The 21,938-nt window shown below is 30.5% G+C and overlaps 2 protein-coding genes and 1 long non-coding RNA gene across 3 annotated transcripts; all 3 read left to right on the top strand.

The window, feature by feature from the left end:
• Positions 1 to 629: 629 nt before the first annotated feature.
• LOC127242043 (zinc finger BED domain-containing protein RICESLEEPER 2-like) lies at positions 630 to 3,029 on the top strand. The gene is made up of 4 exons (XM_051261376.1): positions 630 to 1,174; positions 1,276 to 2,344; positions 2,434 to 2,497; positions 2,963 to 3,029. The coding sequence occupies exons 1-3, from the start codon at positions 630 to 632 to the stop codon at positions 2,464 to 2,466; spliced, it is 1,647 nt and encodes a 548-aa protein (XP_051117333.1). The 3' UTR covers positions 2,467 to 2,497; positions 2,963 to 3,029.
• A 665-nt stretch (positions 3,030 to 3,694) lies between these two features.
• LOC127242168 (uncharacterized) lies at positions 3,695 to 5,691 on the top strand. The gene is made up of 3 exons (XR_007836719.1): positions 3,695 to 3,803; positions 4,242 to 4,298; positions 5,418 to 5,691. It is a non-coding gene; the product is annotated as an uncharacterized LOC127242168 (long non-coding RNA).
• A 13,317-nt stretch (positions 5,692 to 19,008) lies between these two features.
• On the top strand, positions 19,009 to 20,088 carry LOC127242165 (receptor-like protein 57). The gene has a single exon (XM_051261591.1). It carries the CDS (start codon positions 19,077 to 19,079, stop codon positions 19,881 to 19,883), a length of 807 nt encoding a protein of 268 aa, XP_051117548.1. The 5' UTR covers positions 19,009 to 19,076; the 3' UTR covers positions 19,884 to 20,088.
• The last annotated feature ends 1,850 nt before the right edge of the window (positions 20,089 to 21,938 follow it).

Below are 21,938 nucleotides of genomic sequence, written 5' to 3'. Positions count from 1 at the left end.
ATATGTTTTTTTTCGTTATTTTTATTTAGATATGAATTTCAATATATATATTTTTTGTTTTTTTGTTATATTTTATTTATCTTATATATTTTTTTATGACGTTTTTTTTGTTTTTTTATAACGTCATTTTTTTAAAATAGTTTTGTTATTTTTATTTTTGTGTTTTATATTATTTAGATTAAAATGAAAATTTTATATTTTTGTAGAAAAATATAAGATATATATTTACAAGAATGAACAGTTTCTGATATTTTCGTTTATAATGTATATCATTAATTAAATAAATTTTTTTATTTATTTTGAAGCAGGATATGGCTTCGATGGATGAAACAAATATTTTTGATCTTCCATCTGATACACACAATAGTATATCAGTGGATTCCCTTTCAAGCCAACCTGTGGATGATAACAGAAATGAAGACGAAAGGAATTCAAATTAAGCAAATGAAGGTGCCAATAGGAAAAAAACTTCAATTGTGTGGAATGACTTTGATGAAATTCAAGTTGCTGAAGGTGTTAAGAAAGCTATTTGCAAATACTGTAAAAATGCATTTGCTACTGGGGGAAGAGGTGCGAGCACAAGCCATCTAAAGAGACATTCAGAAGGGTGTTTGCAGAGGTCAGTACAAATGGCTTCACAAAAGAAACAATGTGTCATTCCTTTTAAGCCATCCAATTCAAGTAATCCGTTTATAAGTCCGGGGTTTAGATTTTCTAATGAAAAGATGAGGGAAGTCATTGCCACTTCTATTATGGTACATGAGTATCCTTTTAGCATTGTAGAAGACGATGCTTTTATATGGTCATTTCAGTATGCGAACCCTGAATTTCAGAAAGTTTCTCGTAAGACGATACGAAGTGATTGCATAGCAATATATGAAGCAGAAAGAAAAGCATTGAAGGAATTATTAAAGAGTGTGAGCAAGATTAGCTTGACAACAGATATGTGGAAATCCAGTCATCAAGTGATTGAATATATGGTAATCACTGGTCATTTTATAGATTCTGGGTGGAAGCTTCAGAAAAGGATTTTAAGCTTTGTCAAGGTGCCTGCTCCAAGGCGAGGAATTGATGTAGCCAATGCCATTTTCAAATGTTTGAAGGCTTGGGGGATCGAAGATAAAGTGTTCTCAGTATCAGTTGACAATGCTTCATATAATGACTCGTGCTTGAGGTATCTAAAAGACTACATATTACGCAGCACCAAGCTTGTCCTCGATGGAGCTCTATTTCATGTTAGATGTTGTGCACACATATTGAATCTTTTGGTGCAAGAGGGCTTAGTCGAATCAAAGATATCATCCATAATGTTCGTGAAAGTGTGAAGTATGTAAACTTCAATGATTCAAGATTGAAGAGTTTTGGTGAAGTAGTTGAACAAAAGCATCTAAAAGAAAGGAAGTTGATAATTGATTGTCCAACAAGGTGGAATTCTACATATCACATGTTAGCCGCTGCTTTAAAATTCAAGATTGTCTTCTCAGAATACCAAGAAAGAGAACCTCATTATACATTTGCACCTTCAAATGAAGATTGGGAGAAAGTCGAGAAAGTTTGTAAACTTTTAGAGGTTTTCAACTTAGCTACCAATTTAATATCTGGAAGTGAATATCCTACTGCCAACTTGTATCTTTCAGAGGTCTGGAAAGTGAAGCAAGTAATTGATGATGCGACAAAGGATGATGATCTTTTTATGATACAAATGGCAACGCAAATGAAAGAAAAGTTTGATAAATATTGGGGTGAGTGCAATCTATTGATGGCTGTTGCAAATGTATTGGATCCGAGAGTTAAATTTCATGGTGTTGAAATATGTTTTCCAATGATATACAAGTCTGAAGAAGTTGCTGCCGAGTATGTGAACAAAGTGCGTGCTTCACTGCAACAACTATATAATGATTATGTGGCCTTAAGTGTTGAAGAATCATCCTCAAGTCAGTGCAATATGGCTAACATCTCCTCTGCCACCACCCAATCTGAATCTGCGATAGTTACTGGGTTTGATCAAATTATGAGTCTTGTAAGAGCAAAAGAAGCAATTCCTGTATCAAAATCTGAATTGGATGCCTATCTCGAGGACAGTGTTTATATTCCTGATGGAAATATGTCTTCATTTTGTGCCTTGGAGTGGTGGAGGAACAACAGCATGAAATATAAAGTTTTATCGAAGATGGCTGCTGATGTACTTGCGATTCCAATATCAACGGTAGCTTCAGAGTCTACATTTAGTGCTGGAGGTAGAATTATAGATGAATATCGTTCAAGATTGAATGAAGAATCTATTGAGACACTAATTTGTGGAGGAGATTGGCTTCGACATAAATACAACTTGAAAAAAAAGAAGGTAAATTTTATTATTAACTGTCTTTTCTTTATCTTATTCATCACCCACAATATATTTTTTTCTAATAAAAATATTTCTCTCATTTGAAGGTGAATGAGTCTTTGAAGGAGATAAGCTTATAGATTAAAGAAGTTCTTTAATACTTTGGTTGCGGTACGTTTTAAATTTATAATATTTTCTGAAATTTTTTATACAGATTAATTGTTTGAAAATCTGATTTTTTTAGTAAGATATTGTTGTTGCATGATGTATTTTGGGAGGATTCAACTTTGATTTTCTGAAATTTGTTGCAGGATGTATTGTTTGAAATATTTAGATAGGTTTGCAGGTGGTTGTTTTGATATTACAATTATTTATTTATTTTTTTTAAAATATTTGGATAGGTTTGCAGGTGCTGAAATTTTAAATTTTGATTTCAGGAGTGGAAATGCTAATGTCCAGAAGATATTATTGATCTATTTGCTATTTTTCTCTTGAAACTTTTATTGTATTGGTAAGTAAGATATTCCTTTTTTCTTTTTGTTCTAATATAATTTTTTGATGCTTTGCGTAATTTATATATAGAAGGAAAAAATTTCAGATATAATACTAATTTGATCAACTTTTGTACTTGAACAGATTTAATGGTTTCAGAAACTTTGGGGGAATTTGCAATTCTTGTGGCTTGTGGCCTGTGGGTGACGTGAACTTGAAAATCTATGTTATTAATTTCTAAATATTTTTGTCGAATTTTTTAATATTGCTTCTGAGTTAGCGTTGCTTATTTCTTTGTTAGAACAATCAGCTTAATGACAATAGATTGATGTAAACTGTTTTTTTTTTTTTTAATGTCATTATGCAGTAATTTCTATCAGCTTTTGTCTGGAGTTTGCAAGACTTATTCCGAATAATTATATATATATTTGAATGAATTGTAATATACGTTTTTTTGCAAATTATTAGTATAATATATTGTATTTTTATATGGCAATAAAAATGATTATTTTTGTAATGCCCCGATTTCGGAATGTATAAAATAATATTATTATAGCAAATAAATATTTGACAATAGTAATGGAATCAAGAAATTAATATTTTGGGATAAATTATATTCCAATTTTGTATATTAGTTATAATTAAATAGACTGTTAAATGGATAAATATCGATAAAATTAAAAATAAATATAAATATAAATATAATATATAATATATAATATATAATACATATATATAATAAAATGTAAAGATAAGGATGATAATAATAATAGCGTTAATAATAATAATAATATTATAATATATTATAATATAATAAATAATATAATATAATAATAATAATATAATTATAAATGTAAATACAATCTTACCTACGAAGGAAGGAGAAGGAGAACGCGCAGGAGAAGAAGGCAGAGAAGAAGAAAGAGGAAGAAAAAGAAAAGAAGAAAGAAAAAGATTTAGCCGATCGATTTCGATTCCGACTTTGGTATTGTATTCTTCGTTATACGTAGAATTTAATTATGGATTTTAATATGAATTTCGATATTGGGAATATTAAATTAAAAAAAATTCTTCAAAAATCCATAACTGGATAATTGGCTATTTAATCGACGAATTTCTTTAGCTAATAGCCTATTCGTAGCGCCGACGTTATATTTTGAGAATTTCGTACCAATCCAAGTCGAATAAAAAACGGCAGTATATTGCACCTGCCTGCTTGTTCATACCTTTGCGTATTTTTATTTAATAATCGGGCAATATAAATATTATGAGGTAGAAGGATTTTATAGCTAGAATATCATATTCTACTAAATATAAAAGTTTGGAGCCCGACGAGTTAATTATAGAAATTAGCTTTTGAATAAGCAGGTAGCTCCTGAGAATAAGCATAAAGCTCATCTGATTTGAGTAAATAATGGGACAGGTGTACGTTGGAGGAGATTTGGGTGAAGTTATAAAATCCAGAAAGTATCGGTAGGAGGTAAGCAGTAGGGAATTAAATCTAATTTTAAGAAATTAGGTATTTATGTTGCATGTGATTCTGATTCTGATATTGATATGATATTATGTGGAATCATTTGGTCAGTGCATCTATATATGTATATATGTGTGTGTATATGCATGTGTGAAACTTCGTTTTACGATATTTGATATACGTATTTGATCGTGTTGGTGAATTTATAAAAAGGAGGATAGGTGGGCCGTCTCACCAGCCCTTTTCATTAAATTCACTTATTGACATGCTGCACACATCGCACGATTTATCGGATATGTTTTATGGATCTATCGTTTAGTCGCCGTGTGCGGTAGTGCTAGGCGAGGGCATCATCTGGGGTTAGGATATTCGACCCCGATGTACCGTAACACTTTGGCGATAGTGGACGATAGTAGTCGGACAACTGGGTGACTTAGTCGCACGGTCATTCAGGGATTAGACCCATTGCAGTTGAGACGTGTTTGGTCTAATCATTCGTGTTCGGTGTTGTTCCACTCATTGGAGTAGCTACTAGTGAGGTCTACCGGTAGTTTAGGATCATATGCCAAACTCCAAACGCGATCCCGTTAGGGCGTGCGAGGAGGAGTAGAGTTTCCGGGTTTCCTTCGGGTGATTCCAGGTTGCACGGATTCTACTACGTTACACGGGGTAGGGCTAGACAGGAGGGTCCTATCTTCGCTATCACAGACTATGGGGTGTCTTGTGGTTAATGGCGACAACGCTCGACTATCCATGTATTGATTGCGGGAGTCGTATGGTGGGTATATGGGAGTGACCGGGTGACCGTTATATTATTATGGGTTTACCAGGTCCTTCCTTGAGCCGAGGATTTTCCGGCTATTTATTGATGATAGTCTAGTGAGCCGTTATTATGGAGCCGAGGTTATTCCGGCTGCTCACTTTGACATATGTATATGGGTATATGTGCATGAGTTGTCGATTTTGACATTATTGTTACATTATTTCAGTATGGACATGGCATGGCATTTATTTTGCAAATGACGGAAATTAAACTCTATTTTCGAGCATGACATGGCATATTTTATGTTAGTTCTTAAAATGGATTTAATTCTAGACTGCTTTTAAGAAAAATATTTGATTCAGGTACGCATGGCACCTCCGGGACAGGGGACGTCTCGGGAGATAGAAAGACGGGCTGAATGAGTGAACTGCATCTGATGTATTATATGTAAATTCTAACTAGAAAAACCTCCCGTTTTGGGAGTATGTTTTTGTAAATATTTATAAACTTGTTTTTTTGGAAATAATAAAATGCTTATATAATTAATTTTAGCCTTAACACTGTGTTGTGGGGCCCGAAGTAGGAGGTGACGACCTCATGATGCAGTGTGGCGGTAGCATTTCCAGTATGAGCCAACTGGGGGTGTTACAATTTTTGTCATTAAAAAACAGAATTTTTTATTTTTTTATATATAATATAAATAATTGTATCTGTTTTATTTTTTATTTATAGTACGAAATTTACAAAAAATAATAATAATAATAATAATAATAATAATAAATTATTATGTAGCCTTTTAAACAGGCTCGTAGGCCAGACCAGGCTTTTAAAAAGGCCAGGCTCAGGCTTTAAAAATATTTTTTTTCAGGCTGGTAGACCAGGCTCAGGCCATATCTTTTTAAGACAGGCCAAGCCTATTTAACCAAAGCCTAGCCTGGCCTGGCCTATTTCCACCCCTATATATAACCATCCTCAATACACTAATAAAAATAAAAATAAATAAATCTTAAAGTTTGACTCCCTACATAAATTACCCAACCAATAATTTTGATCCTTTAGATTTTTTGTCATATCAAACATAATTGTATCATTATATTTTTTTTTTCTCCCTTTCTTTATATTATCTACTTATAGAAAATTATGTATTGTATTATTAGGGTGAGATATTTATATAAACCAAATAATTAATATAATATCGCAATTAATTAATTAGACATAGAAAAAATATTGAATTGGCATGAGGACCAAATCTTGAAGCTTGAGGAACATAGAAACATATAAGATTTGGTACTTTATTTGAATGTCACAGCCACAAAATGGAATTTATTAATTCTTTAATTAATTATTTTACAATCACTTAATTCCAAAATCGTGTCTCATTTTGGTTTATAAATCACAATCAAAGAAACCCACCCTGATTAAAGCGACTTGTCCACAATGATACAATGCAATGTCTTCGTCAACTATGTACACTATATTCAATATCTTTATATATATATATATATCTTAAATGTAAATTTATATTTTATTTATGTTTAATCAATTTATCGAAATAATTCGATAATCACGTCGAGTCGAGGTAGAACCTCTTTCCGTAAAAACGAATACGTCCTGGTAGTGCCTTCGGTTCGTGGCACAACGTTTCCAAAGATAAAACGACGTTCGTCTCCGAATTAGGTGGCATCTCAATATTTCGGAGCTCTGGCGAACTAAAATGAGGTGAACTAATACTGTGTCGGAAGGCTTTAAAAGAAAGGAAAGTAATAGGCTGAATGCGACCGGAATATTGATTGGAAACACACCGGAAAAGTCATCGGAAATAATATATATTAGAGAGAGGAGAGGAAGAATTGTTGTGTATTCGAATGAGTTAGTTAGAAGCCTTTTTATAGGCATCCACCAAGTGAGGGATTTAAAGACAAATCGAAACGTCAAGCCGGTTATTGCAATTTAATTATTTGAAAATACATCCATAACCGGCCGAGTATTCATTCGTCAATTCAAAATTTGAGGGATGGTCTGGTGGTGTAGAGATTGAATTTGTAACTGTGAGGTCATGGGTTCGCCACACATGGTTCACCTAGTTTGACTTTCCCGTCAGAAAAATAGATTAAATAAATCCATTCTTTTTTTTTTATCAAACTCAAGTCTCAACCTATGACCTCAGATCTAGTCTGGGCGAGCGGCCCGCGTCAGTGGCTTATTGACATTTTTTTGCCTAAGCCATATTACAACGTTCATTTTTCAGCTTATATACATTTCAACTCACCGAATAATCAGTTTAAAATATTATGAATTCAATATAAATTAAATTTCATTGATTAAATAAATAGTCGATTAACCGATTATCCAACAATTTAATACTTATTATTATCTTTATTGTTATTCATGATCGTATTCATCCATTACTTTAGCCGCGATCGTACAATTATACATACGTTAAATTTATAAAATTATCGCAATATTGAACTTTGTCGTGACAACTTTTGTGTAGTTCAACGTTAATATCCAAAACCCGCAAACAAGTTATACTATTATTGCATGTAAGTTTATGATCATTGTGATTATTGGAAATATAATTTACCTATATGAATCTATCGAAATGGTTATTTATATATTTTTCTCCAAGAGTTGGTAATAACCTATAAGTTAAGCATATAAATTCAAAAGCGCTCATACTATGTCTTTAGAAATAAATGTTACATAAAGATTTGGAGTTTTTTAGTAGTAAAAGATCAAACTTGAATAATTATTTGATAAGATATAAATAAATATTGATGCAATATTTTAAATATAAAACTGATTTTTAGAGTAATATAAAAAATAAAAATTAATTGTTTGATCTACTTTTTAATAAAAAAAATAAAAAAAAAAATAAATGAACATAAAAATCCGGTGAGAAATTAAGAAGAAATATTTGATAGAATGAAGCTATATAGAAGAGAAGTGGTCGTCGTCGACAATTATATATAATTAACAAATATATACACATAATTCGTCCAGCAGCATTGTCTGAATCGGTGACTTCACTACCAACTATATTAAATATTCTTACCCAAACACATATACTCCGTCCTATATATATATATATATATTTAAAATATAATTATACATTTTAATTGCATTTTATAATTTTTTAAATTTTAATTAAATTATTTATATTTTAATTTTAATCTATAATTATTTTTATTATACAATAATTATATTTACTAATACACTTTTTAATTTACTTACTAATATAATTTACTTAAATTCTCGTGTATATAATAATACGCTGATATTATATGGAAAGGAGGAAGTACAATATATATATATATGTATGTATATGGTGGTAGCCTAGTACTGTACCATGTCTGTGTATCATTATGTCATGTAACAATCACCTTCCTGTGTCTCTCCACTCCACTATTAATTTTCAAATATATATATATATATGTATACATATGTGATATAATTATTTGGCCACTCACTCACTATTGAGTTGAATGCAGCAATTCATCGAACATGTCTATGTGTGTGTGTGTGGGTGTCATTCCTCAAACCACACATCACAAATATATACTACTGGTAAGAGGCGGAACCAGATTCGGATGAAAAGGGGGCTAATTTTTTAAATTTCGAAATGATCATCATCTATTTGTTATCCAATAATTTTATTAATAGAGTTATTATATTTCAAAAATCTTACAAAATATCAATCTACAATGACAACTATATATTACCCGATGAATTTTATATTATATGAAATTGATAAATAGTAAAAACATTTATTAAAAAAAAATAGTTTTTAAAAATATCCTCTCCCGTATATTTGGTTGAAATTTTTTTGAAGATTTTTCTTTTTTTTTTAATTATTATTTATTACTTTTTTATTTATATATATTTTTATAGTATTAAATAATTATTATGATATAAATTTTTTTTATTATTCAAAATTTAAATTAAAAATTTAGATCTTTACGTAAATACTTTATCAATTTTTAGTAATTTTTTAATTTATTTATTATTTTTTATATTATATATTATAAAATAAAAATAAAAAATAAAAAATTAAAAGGAGGTGAGGTGGGTGCCGCATACATCTGCCCCTGCTACTAGTTTCTAGCCGATGCAAATGGATTATTTGGATTATCTGGGTTTTATAATAAATTAAAAAATAATAATATTTTATTAATTAATAAAAATATATATATTAATATTATGTGTAATGATATATTTGTAATTTATGTAAAATTAATATTAATGTGTGATTAGTTTTAATACAATAGCTAATGAATATTTTTGAATTAATGTAAAAAATAGTATTTATTCTTGCGTTCTTGGTAAATTTTCTAGTAAACCTAATACCATACAAACTAAATTTAACAAAACAAGTCATACTAGACAAATCATATGTGACACGTAAGACCTGAAGGCATTGGGTTTGAACTTAGAGAATATTTTCATATTCTTATTTAGTAAAAAGTTATATATTTTTGCATTTATTTTATTATAAAAGAAAAAATAATAAAAATACACACTTACACTAAAATTAGTAGAAAAGATTTGAGCACTTTTTAATTACTTGTTAATTATATTTTACATAAATTTTCATATTTACAATTGTTAGATTTAGATATCCTCTTATTAAATTTAGATATTTTTTGATATTATTTGATATTCTCTATCTTACTTTAGGCTCGAATCCACTAGTAAAACAAGGACTTATTGTTACTTGCTACATTTTCAATTGATTTTAAATCTTGTAGCAGTTGACCAACTAGTTGAGCCTAGATTTGATGTTACTTTTTCTTCTTCTGGTGTGCAGGTTCAGGATCACGTACGGATCAAATTTTTGGACAGGTCGAAAAATGAGTCAACTATTTGAGGTAAAATCTTTGAAAATTCTTCCCAGTAATTTCTCTGCTACTACTACTTATACCAAACTTACTACCTTCTTTTTTCCTAGCCTTCAAAGGCATATTTGTTACGGTTATGCATTTTCCTCTAAAATTCAATCTCTCGTTAGTAGTCATTTTGGTTCTATTGGTTTTGAGTCATTTAATTGCTTACACTTTCATTTGGGAAAAGAATCAGTCTTATATTTTTCAGAAAATATGTCGTTCGCAAGTAAACCGTTTTTTTTGTTTCATTATGATAGTTGAGGTCCTTCTCATGTTTCTTCTATGAGTGGGTATCATTATTATGTCATTTTTTTTTTATAGATGATTACTCTCGTTTTACATGTATATATTTTTTAAAACACCGCTCATAATTACCTCAAACATACATCCAATTTGCCCAAATGATTAGAACTCAGTTTTCTTGTCTCATACAAACTCTCCATACTGATAATGACCTTGAATATAAAGATTCTACATTGTTAAATTTTCTCTATGCTCAAGGTACATTGATTCAGCGTTTTTTTCCATACACCTCTCAACAAAATGGTCGCATTGAGCGCAAACATCGCCACATTCTATATATTGTCCGTGCGTCCCTTTTGTCTGCCCCTTGTCCTTATAGGTTCTGAGGGAAAGTTGCCCTAACTGTTGTCTATACCAAAAATCGCATTTCATCATTTGTTCTCCATAAGAACACCTCTTTCGAGCGTCTGTATGGTCAGACACCCTATTATAGTACCCTTCGTCCCTTCGGTTATATCGGTTTTGTCCTTATCCCTCAGCATGAACGTTCCAAATTGGAACCTCGTGCGCGTGTATGTTTTCTTCTTGGTTATGGGGTAGAGCATAGATGTTACAGACTTTGGGATCTGATCTCTAAACGGTTGCGTATATATCGTGATGTTACTGTTTGGGAGAGTATCATATTTTTCACCATGTCTGAATTTTATGTCTCATCTAATTTTGGTTCACCTTCCTTGCTATCGGCATATCCTCCCTTTGTTTCCTGATCTTGACCCTACGACTCCATCTATGACTCCAGATTTTGTTCCAGTTGAGACCTCTGATCCATCTCTGACCTTGTTTCCAGATGTTGATCCGTCTGCGGTCCCTAGACCTGTCATACCTCGTCACATCGAGTAAGTTATGATCCTGCTTATTTGCGTGATTATCATTGTTGCTGTGCCATATTATCTCATCATGAGCCTATCGAGTTTGTATATTATGCTTATTTATAAACTTCTATTTTCGTTATTAATAACAATGCAATTTTTTACTCTTTATAATTTATTTCTCACATGGTATCAAAGTCTATTTTTCCCTTACAGTAGATATATTCTACTAACCCACGTTTCTTCGGGTATATATCAACCTAGATTGTACCCGAAGGTCTCTCAATTTTGAGATTTTTTCGATAGTTTCTAGTCCTTTCCGTTTTCGATTTTAATTTTATTTTTAGTCCTGAATTTGTCTATATATGAAGTTATATCCGCGCATATGTCTGCGACCCGTCTGCTGCGTTTTCTCCAGAGCCATGTTTCTTACTGTCTAGAGAGTCCCGTTATTTCCGACTGTATCGAGAGTCCTGTTATTTCCGACTCCATCGAGAGTGCCGCTATTTTTTACTCCATCGAGAGTGCCGTTATTTCCGACTCTATCGAGAGTCTTGTTATTTTCGACTCCATCGTGAGTCATTTTGTTTCCGATTCCATCGTGAGTCATTTTGTTTCCGACTCCGTCATGAGTCCTATTATTTTCGTTTCCATCGTGAGTCCTGTTGTTTCTGACTCTAATTCAACTGAGACCATTGTATCTGGCTTTGACACTATGGAGCGGCGGCGGCAACGGTAGACCAGCAACTGTTATTTTATTTGCGTCTTTTACGTTTGTATTCAACTTTCTTATCAAACTCAAATTGGTTTTGTTATACCATTTGAGTTTGAGAGAAATGTTGAAATATTTTAAATATTTTATTTTAAATTTTAAATTGGTTTTATGTTATTTAGATTTGAATCTATCAAATCTGTATATTATGTCTATTTATAAGCTTATATTTTCGTTATAAATAACAATGCAATTTTTCAATCTTTATAATATATTTCTCACAATAATACACCAAATACAAAAAAAAAAAAAAAAAAAAAAAAGTAGAACATAAGAAGCATAAAGTAATTGTATATATATTAATATATACATAATAAAGTTGGTTAATATCCACTTAATTTATCCAATATTTTTTTTGTCCCACATAATTTGTCTTATTTATTGAAATATAATTATATACTTTAATCACATTTTAAAATTCATAATTTATAATTTTTTATTTTAATTAAATCATCTAGTAATCTTAATTTTAATGTAAAATTATTTTTATTTTATTTTTAATAATATTTTTTTAATTACTCACTAATTACGTAACATCTAAAAGCAGTTGTTAATATAATGAGATAAATTAGTAGGGTCGAACGGAGTAATTAATAATAAATCCAAATATCTGAATCTCGTGAAAATTGATGTTGTAATAAGCCCAAGGCAAGATTCCAGAAACGAGTTTGACTGCTGTTCCTACAGCAGAAGACCAGCCAGCATATGTACCTGCCAACGTCGGTCTTGGAAGCTCCCAGGACCTCAGAGCCAGAAAGATGAATCACGAACTCGCTCCATCAATAAGGTGTAAAAGTCCCGAGACCCGTCAGCCGTCGCGCAGCCCACACCTGTCCAGCAGCAGGGACCAAAATCTACAAAGGGTCTTGTCGTGAAAAGATAAGGTTCGATTTAATTAATGCTTGAATTCCGAGGGACTATAAAGTAATTAATTAATTAATGGTGATGATTTAAATTCAGGTGTAGAATTTTAATTAAGTAGTTGTGTGGGGATGGAAATGTGATTAGTGTAGACAGAATGTTGGTGTTTGAGGAGTCATATTAATATGTACTTGTTGCTTACAATCACAAATATCTTTTTGTTGCTTCTGCTTCCACGAGGACCACTTCATTGCTCTATGTTTTGTTGCATCACCAAATATTTTCATATTTTATTATTATTATTATTATTATTATTATTATTATTATTATTATTCTCTCGTCCTACATATATTTTTTAATTTAAATTTTTTTTCAATTTAATTAAATATTTTTTAATTTATAATTTTTTTTAATTTTAATTAAATTAAGCGTGTATTTTTTTAAAAAATATATATATATATTTTCAAAAAATTAATATGTTACATTTATTTATTATTTTTATATTTTTTATATAATTTTCTATATCTTATATAAAAATATCTCTTTAAACTATTTTACAAAATAAAATACACTTTGATTAGTTATATTAATTTTAATTTATAATTATTTAAATTATATGATAATTATTTTTACTAATATTTTTTTTTTATACTTCTCCTAAATTATTGTATCTACGGTAATCCAGACATGATTCAGTATTATTATGTTATACTCCCTCTGTTCATTCCTAATGTTTACATTTATTATTTGCACGCGGATATAATATAAGTGTATAATAAAGTGAATATAAGATGGTAAGATTAAGTAACATTAGTAATTTAATAGTAGTCGGTAGATAAAATAGGGTAAAGACCAAATTAACATTACTTTTAGATATAAATGTATAATAAAGTGAGAGTAAGATGATAAATAAGTATAAAATACATATATATATATATTAGTAGTTAGTTGTATAGTCTACGGTTACTAAATATTGGATAATCGGTTAATCGGTTATTTATTTAATCGATAAAATTTAATTTATAAATTAAATTCATAATTTTCAAAATCGATTATAAGTTGAAATGCAGATGGACTATATAATGGTTGTTAGGCCTATGAATGCCGGTAGACACAGGCGCGCGCCTGCCCGAACAAGATAATATGGTTGTGGGTTTGTACTTGGACTTGGATTTGGTAAACAAATAGATTAATATAGTCCATTGTGCTCCGAAACTTAATTTGAAATGACATATATTTTTTGTTAAATCTAAAGCCCAAGAAATTAAATTTATATACTAATAAATAGCCCCAAATTAAATGCATGCATGCATGAATATATAATGCATTTCAAATATAATTTCATGCCTAATGTAAAATAAAACTTATATTGAGTTTATACACACATTCATGCATGAAGGTTTTTCAAATACATGCATAGAAATCACAATTGTATGCAAGGCTTAATAACACAGGATGGTTATGCAATTCAAATTTAAATTTCACAATGGTGATTAATGCATGATATATTATGCAAATTAAATTGCATAAAAATGTTTGTTACTTGTGTATAGGTTTTCAAAATTACAATTTATTGGCATGCAATTAATTTTCGATCATTACATCCGTGAGAGTGTATAAAAAAAGGTATTGTGCATCTCATCTGGATATACTAACACCAAGGGAATCATCTCCCTCTCTCTAATCCTCTCATCGCCGGAAACATTTTTCGACATAGTTTCTGAGGAGTTGTCCTGTACAAATCCGGCAGCTATTCCCTTCGTCATTTAAATTTATGCTCATTTTTTTTCGTGTTGTCATAAAAAAAAAATTATTGTTTTCTTTAAAGTAAAAATCATTACACTTTTGTAATTTTTTTTACTATAAAAGGAAAAAGTAACAATTATTACTCACTTTTATTAAAATCCGTATCCGGTCAAATGAGTACACATTTGCATGACAGATGAAGTATTTCTTAAATATTAAGTCTCCCGACATAGCTCTGATCCCCTCATTTTAGTTCACTGGAGCTCCGAAATATTGGGGTGCCACCTAATTCGGAAACAAACGTCATTTTATCTTTGGGAATGTTACGCTACGAACCAGAGGCCCTACCGGGGCATTTTTTTTTATGACGTGGGAACCCGCAACCGCTACCTGAAAGTGCACACTGGGTAAACCCCCGGCCGAACCTAATACCCTACAAACTAGGCCCGACAGGCAAGTCACACTAAGTGAACCATGTATGGCAGGTGACCTAAGGCGTCGGGGGTTTGAACTCATGACCTCACGGTCACACATCCAACCCTCACACCACCAGGCCATCCCTTACGGGACCACTACCGGGGCGTATTTTTTTTTACGGAGAGAGGTTCTACCTCGACTCACCATGATTATCGAATTTATTGTTCAATAAAACTATTGAGATTATCGAATTTATTTCGATAAAATTATTGAAAAATATGATACTATGAAAGAATCACAACTATGACATTGACGACTTGATCATGTCAACTATCGAAGCCTCAAAGCCTTGTCCAATCAAAATGTGCGAAAGTTGTATGATAACAAAGCAATATTGACAATATTTTCTTGAACGGCGTAGCTTGAAGAGCCAAAGAAAAGTTAGAGCTTGTCACACTGATGTTTGTAGAAATAGATACTTCGTACTTTTCATTGATGATTATTCATTCCTGATATGGGTTTATTTCATGAGTTAAAAGTCAGAGGTGTTCATTATATCAAAAAAAAAAATAAAATTCAATAGCCTTATTGAGAAGCAAAGTGGATGCACCATCAAAAGCTTAAGGAACAATAGAGAAAATTGGAAAGTAATACAGATTGACAAAATCTATGAATTTTTGTGAGGGTGAAGGAATTGTGCGACAACTAATAGGTGGATAAACTCCTCAAAAAAATAGTATAACCGAAAGAAAGAACCAAATGATTATGGAAATAACGAAGTCAATGCTTCATGAGAAAAGAGTTCTCAAGTCTTTTTGGGCTAAAGCCGTTTATACTGCAATATACCTTTCCAAACAGTGCCGAAAGTGAAGAAAGTAGAATTCGACGAATCAAATAAGCGATGCAATTTTGTTTTGAATATAGCTTGATGAACAAAGGATATTGAATATTTTGCCTAAAAAAAAAAAAAAAAACCGTGTCGCTATCACTTGGAACATCTAAATAGATGAAATTGTTTTATGAAATTAGAAGAAAGTAAGATTAAAAAAAAAAAAAATATCACAGTGAATATCGTTCCGACTAAAGAAGAAGTCGAAAATGAAAAAAAAATAAGACCAATTCATCAAGTCCTACCTCGTCAAACACCTCAAGTCCAGAGTCCAAAAAGGTACAAATTATTAAATGATAATAATGTTTCGGTACAAATTATTAAATGATAATAATGTTTCTTGCAATTACTATGCAGTTGAACCCGAACTTTGAAAAAATCATAAAACAAATATGAAAATGGATATACAAGATAAGCATAATGTTGATGAATCCATTCAAACAAACTCACCGATGGAAAGAACAAATTTGAAGTAATATGTACTTTCTTCCAAATAAAAAAATAAAAAATCAAATTACAAAGATTTTAAGAAGTTACTCGCATAATCTTTCAATCTTTATTTATTCCACTTCAACAAATAAAATATATAAGTACAATCACTATTGACGTATGTTTAAAAATAGTTTTGTAGTAAAATATGTTTTTCAACGTAAGAAAAATATAATTTTTATTTTAAAAGTACATTTTGTCTCGGTCCATAATTGCTATATAAAGATAAAATTTTCATACATTAAAAAATAAAATAAAATAAAATTATCTTGAGAATTTCATACAAACTTGAGAATTTTTCGAACTTTATACACATCAGTATTAACAACCTATAATTCATCTTACATAATCAAATTCAAGATATCTGCACAAAAACGAACATAAAAGAGATCACTATTTCAAATCCATGTTTCTTATCATCTACATAAACTAAACACTAATCAATCAACTGACAGTTAATAAATAAAAAGAACTGCCCATTTTAGTAATTGTTTGTCATTAAAATAGTGAATAAAAATATTAAATTAAAAAGTATTAGTAAATTTAATATTATGTACAATTATGAAAAAAAAGTAATTGAATAGGTTGGCAAGGGACAAAGGATGTATATAATACTCCTTTCGTTCCATATGAATATACTATTTGAGTTTTGTAGTAAATTTAAAAATAATAGTAGTATTTTATAGATTAGTAAAAGTGTATAAAATAATTTTAATATTTGATGTGTTTATTACATTTATCAAGAACCCGTTACCTTAAAAATATATTATTCATACAAATTTTAAATTTAACAGAAATTATCTATAAAGATATGTTTCGATTTATTTCAAATAATTTCAATATTTAAAATAGTAAATCATACATTTTAATATATTAAAATTTATTTAGATTAATATTTAAAAGTTAAAATATAATATTATATAAAAATTTTACTCCCTTTATCCCAAAACAATAGAGACATTTGAGGTTAACACATAAATTAACGAATAATAATACTATAGTTGTTGTAAAAATATTTCTAAAAAACCAAATAGTTTTACTTTATATAATTATTGTGGAAAAAGTGAGGATAATTTTGTAAAAATGTGGGGAATTAATTACCAAAAATAGAAATGAGACTATTGTTTTGGAACCGATAGACATAACAAAATTGGACTATTTTTTTAAAACGGAAGGAATATTAGACAATAAAAATATATAAAAATAAATAAATTATTGTAAATCTTATAAAATAATAAAAGTAATATGTTGAAGGTAATTACTATGGATGATAAAAATAATAATTTAAATATTGAGATAAATATGACGTAAATAAAAGTGATAAAAAATAATGAAGTAGAGATACAAATACTCTTATATATTTATAACACGCAAAAAAAGAAAAAAAAATATTTCTTCCGTCTCATATTTATATATTCATTTATTTTTTGCATAAAATTTTAGAAATATTAGTATTATATTGGGATAAATTAGAAATAAAGGTAAAAAAACTAAATTAACCCGATTAGTATTGTATGATATAAAGGTAATGACATTTGTCTAATATATTGTCAATTGGGAGGATACTTGTAATGTTAGATAGATAGTACAATTACTAAAAAAGAAAATGAATATTTTATTATGAGATAAATTAAAATGATAAAATAGATAGATTGTTAAGGTACGAAACGCCTAAAACTACTTTTAAGATTGGGTATTTGTGTGACATCTGACGTGGTATCAATACATTGGTATGTGGCAGTTACACTCCCAACGTATGTATGCTGTAGTAATAAAATTGAGGTCCGAAAACAAAGGTCGCATAAATTCTGGACAAACCCTTCCTTGATTTTACAAACACCACCGAAAGTTTACAAGTTGGGTGCTACCGTGTCACCCTCCTATTGGCTAATTCCCCACACGAGCCATTCAGCAATTTCATAACTCCAAAATTTATCCACATTAATTATTATATTTTTCGTTCAACCACAAATTATATATATTTTTATTTTAGAATGTCCAAATATAAAATAATTATTTTATTAAATATTTTATTTTTTTTTATAAATATTATTATTTTATATTATATTATTATTTTTATATCAAAAGAATAAAAATGTCATTATACTATTTTTATCTACACACTATAACTAAAATATTATTATTCAAAAGTAAATACTCCTCCGTCTCAATAGAATTGTCTTGTTTTTCATTTTCGTCTATCCCAAAACAATTGTCTTATTCCCCCATATAGTAATCGTAATCTCCCCCTTATAATAAAATTATTTATATTTTTTCAAATTATCAATAATTATTATTTTAATTTAAATTTTAAAATTATTTTAAAAATAAAATATTTTAGTATTTTATTTTTTACTTTATATCCTCTTTTAATTAAATATTATTATTTTTTAATTCTCAATGACATATATTTTCTTTGGATGGAAAGACTGCATACTTCTTAGGAAAGAGTATTACATAGGATTTTTAAAAGTGTAATTCCAAATATACCCCCAAGAGCACAACCCACAGCCCACAGCAGCGTCCCAATCATTCACTAGTCTTCACCCCCACGCCCGACGGTACCACTCGTGCCACCGCTTTCATTTTCACCGGACCCCGCATTTGTCAAACGCTCCGGGCCTCCAACACCAGATAGATCCGCGCCATCCATGCTGCAGAAATAAACGGTCCGGATCAACCAGGCGTCGCGAGCCAAAACCCACCACGTACACACATTTCCACCCTTAACATATATAACCAGACAGTCCTCACAATTTACATGCATCTCTCTCTCTACATATATATATATAGAAATCCCCAATTAATTTTAAGAAATTTCTCGATTCAATTACCTTATAACGACGTCGTTTATGGCGCTCCGGACCGGAATTCCAGGCCAATTTGTGGCCGCCGCCGTGCTGGTAATCCTCTCCACGGCGGCGGATCCCGCCGACGAGCGGTGCTTGACTCACCTGAGCCAATCCTTGGAAGATCCTCAGAAGAACCTCCGGAACTGGACTAAATCAGCTCTCGCCAATCCCTGCCATGGATTCGATTCTCTCCTCGCCGGAATCACCTGCAACAATGGCCGGATTTTCCGGCTGTCGCTGCCGAGCCTCTCCCTGAAAGGCACAATCTCGCCGTTCATCTCCAATTGCACAAATTTGCAAACCCTAGATCTCTCCTCCAACTCAATCTCCGGCGCCATCCCGCCGGATCTGCAGTACCTGGTCAACCTGGCCGTGCTGAATCTCTCCGGAAACCGCCTCGCCGGAGAAATCCCCGGGCAGCTGGGGCAGTGCGGGTATCTGAACGTAATCGATCTCCACCGGAACCGGCTCTCCGGCGGGATTCCGCAGCAGCTGGGGATGCTGGGGCGACTCTCGGTGTTCGACGTGTCGGAGAACCGGCTTTCCGGGTTGATACCCGGTTCGCTGGGGAACCGGAGCCGGTTCAACGCGAGCTCGTACGAAGGGAATAAGAAGCTGTACGGGTACCCGCTGGGCCCGATTAAGAGCAAAGGGCTGTCGATTGTGGCGATTGTGGGAATCGGGCTGGGCAGCGGGCTGGGCAGCCTCGTCATCAGTTTTACTGCGGTCTGTGTTTGGTTAAGAATTAGTGACCGCAAAATGGAAACATATGACAACAAGAATAACCATTCCATGCCTCACTATTAATTAATTAAGCCTAGTCCTATTTTATTTTATTTTTTTGTGGGGAAAATTATATTGATTGGTGTTTATTAGAAGTTGCTTTTTTGACCCATCAACCTTTTTATTTTCCCTTTTATTTTATTTTAGTTAGGTAGAATTGTGTATACGATTTATTGTGTGATTGTGATTGTGATTGCCTCATGTGTAGCTATGAAATAAGCCCATTTTATCTTCGTTAAAACTTAATTCTCAAAAATTTTAAAAAATAAAATAACTTATTTCAAATTATAGTACTAATCCATTTCCAATCAATTACTTTATTTTTACAGTAACTACACTGAAAATATAATTAATTTACAGTAATTTTACTTCAATCATAAATTTCAATTTTCACTCTAAAGTATATTCTCTATATATTTCCCATTTATATTATTTTATATAACTTTTTATATTTATAAATTACACTCTAACTTTAATTTATTTTTACAATATAACCCAAACATATATAATTACACATAATTTATAAAAAATATATAATTATATATCACTTTTTGAAATTTAAAATTATATACCACTTTTAAAAATAAAACAATACAATATTTTAAAAAAATATAAATATATCACTTTCCAAAAAATAAAATTATATATTATTTTTCAAAAAAATAAATTACATATCATTTTTTAAAAATAAAATAAAATTATACAATATACCCAAAAGATAACAAAAATACACAACATACTAATATAAATTATATGTTATCTGAATTCTTATCGGTTCTATTTGAAAAATTAGTACGGGTGTTGATTTTATCCAAACAGCAACGCTACCGAACCAGTTGAATTTGTATTGTGTTAATACAAACCTTATATTGTTGATTTGTGGTCTATGAACTATCTGTTGAAGTGTTTTGAAATTTATATTTATTTAAAAATAGTAAAAGAATTATAAAGAATATATATATATATACATATATTAAATTTATTTCAAACATAATCCCAATATTTTGAATTATAATCTAAAATATTATCCCAATAATTGTGGCCTAGTATCCAATTATAACAAATTCGTTATTAAATATTATTCCTATCTGTTAGCCAAATCTACAATGGATGAATTTATTTATGTATAAAATCAATAAGTTACTAGATCTACTCTACATTCAGAAAAATACACCATCGAGTTCATAAAGTGAGACTTTGGAATAAGAAGTAAAGCGCACGTCGATTTATGTTATGCAAATAATCCAATTTTTTTATTTTTTATTTTTTATTTTTTTTTATCAAAATCATACTCCCTCCGTCCTAGATAATATGAGTTTATTACTATAAATACGAGAATTTAGGTAAAATATAATTAATAAGTAATTAAGAAGTGTATTAGTAAAAACAATTATTATATAATAAAAATAATTATAGATTAAAATTAAGATAACTAAATAGTTTAACTAATATTTAAAAAATTTTAAAAGTTAAATTTTAAAATATGATTATAATGTATGTTGGAACAATATTTTTTCTCCAACTTTTTTTGGCATATGGTTCTTCTTGCTTTTCCCCTGCTGCCTTTCTTTGTTTCCATTCAGGTTACTACAACAGACTGCCTGCAACTCTGATGGTCTACTCTTCTCGATTTGGGAAGCTTAGAAGAGACAAAAAAAATAAATTTCTGGGTGGTCAACCTTTGACAGAGTTCATGCAGGAATACATCATTCCATTTTCGTGCAAAGGGTTTTAATTTAGTTTGTCCTGTATGCTTTGTTTGGCTGCTTCTTGGTTAGTTATGTGGGAAGTGTTGTGGTTGCTGTATGGTTTCAGAGAGAGAACTATTGTAAGAGAAAGTAAGAAAAATCCTCTCAACCTAAACCCTTCCCTTCTTCATGCATTGAAAGAGTGCTTGTCACATTTACTTGCCGGAGACATCGTCGGAGGAAGAAGAGATTGGAAATCCGATCAGGAGATTCGTCCAAAGTCTGAGCAACCCTGCTATCTGCTAGTTGTCAGTACGAGTTCGTGACAACTTATACCTGTGGAGGGATTTTCCTAGGTGATTTGCATTATAGTATGGGATAAAGGAGTTTT

This window comes from Andrographis paniculata, unplaced genomic scaffold, assembly GCF_009805555.1.
Source record: "Andrographis paniculata isolate CXL003 unplaced genomic scaffold, ASM980555v1 Contig86END, whole genome shotgun sequence".
In the NCBI taxonomy this organism is placed as follows: domain Eukaryota; kingdom Viridiplantae; phylum Streptophyta; class Magnoliopsida; order Lamiales; family Acanthaceae; genus Andrographis; species Andrographis paniculata.
This window is presented reverse-complemented; position numbering and strand designations above follow the sequence as displayed.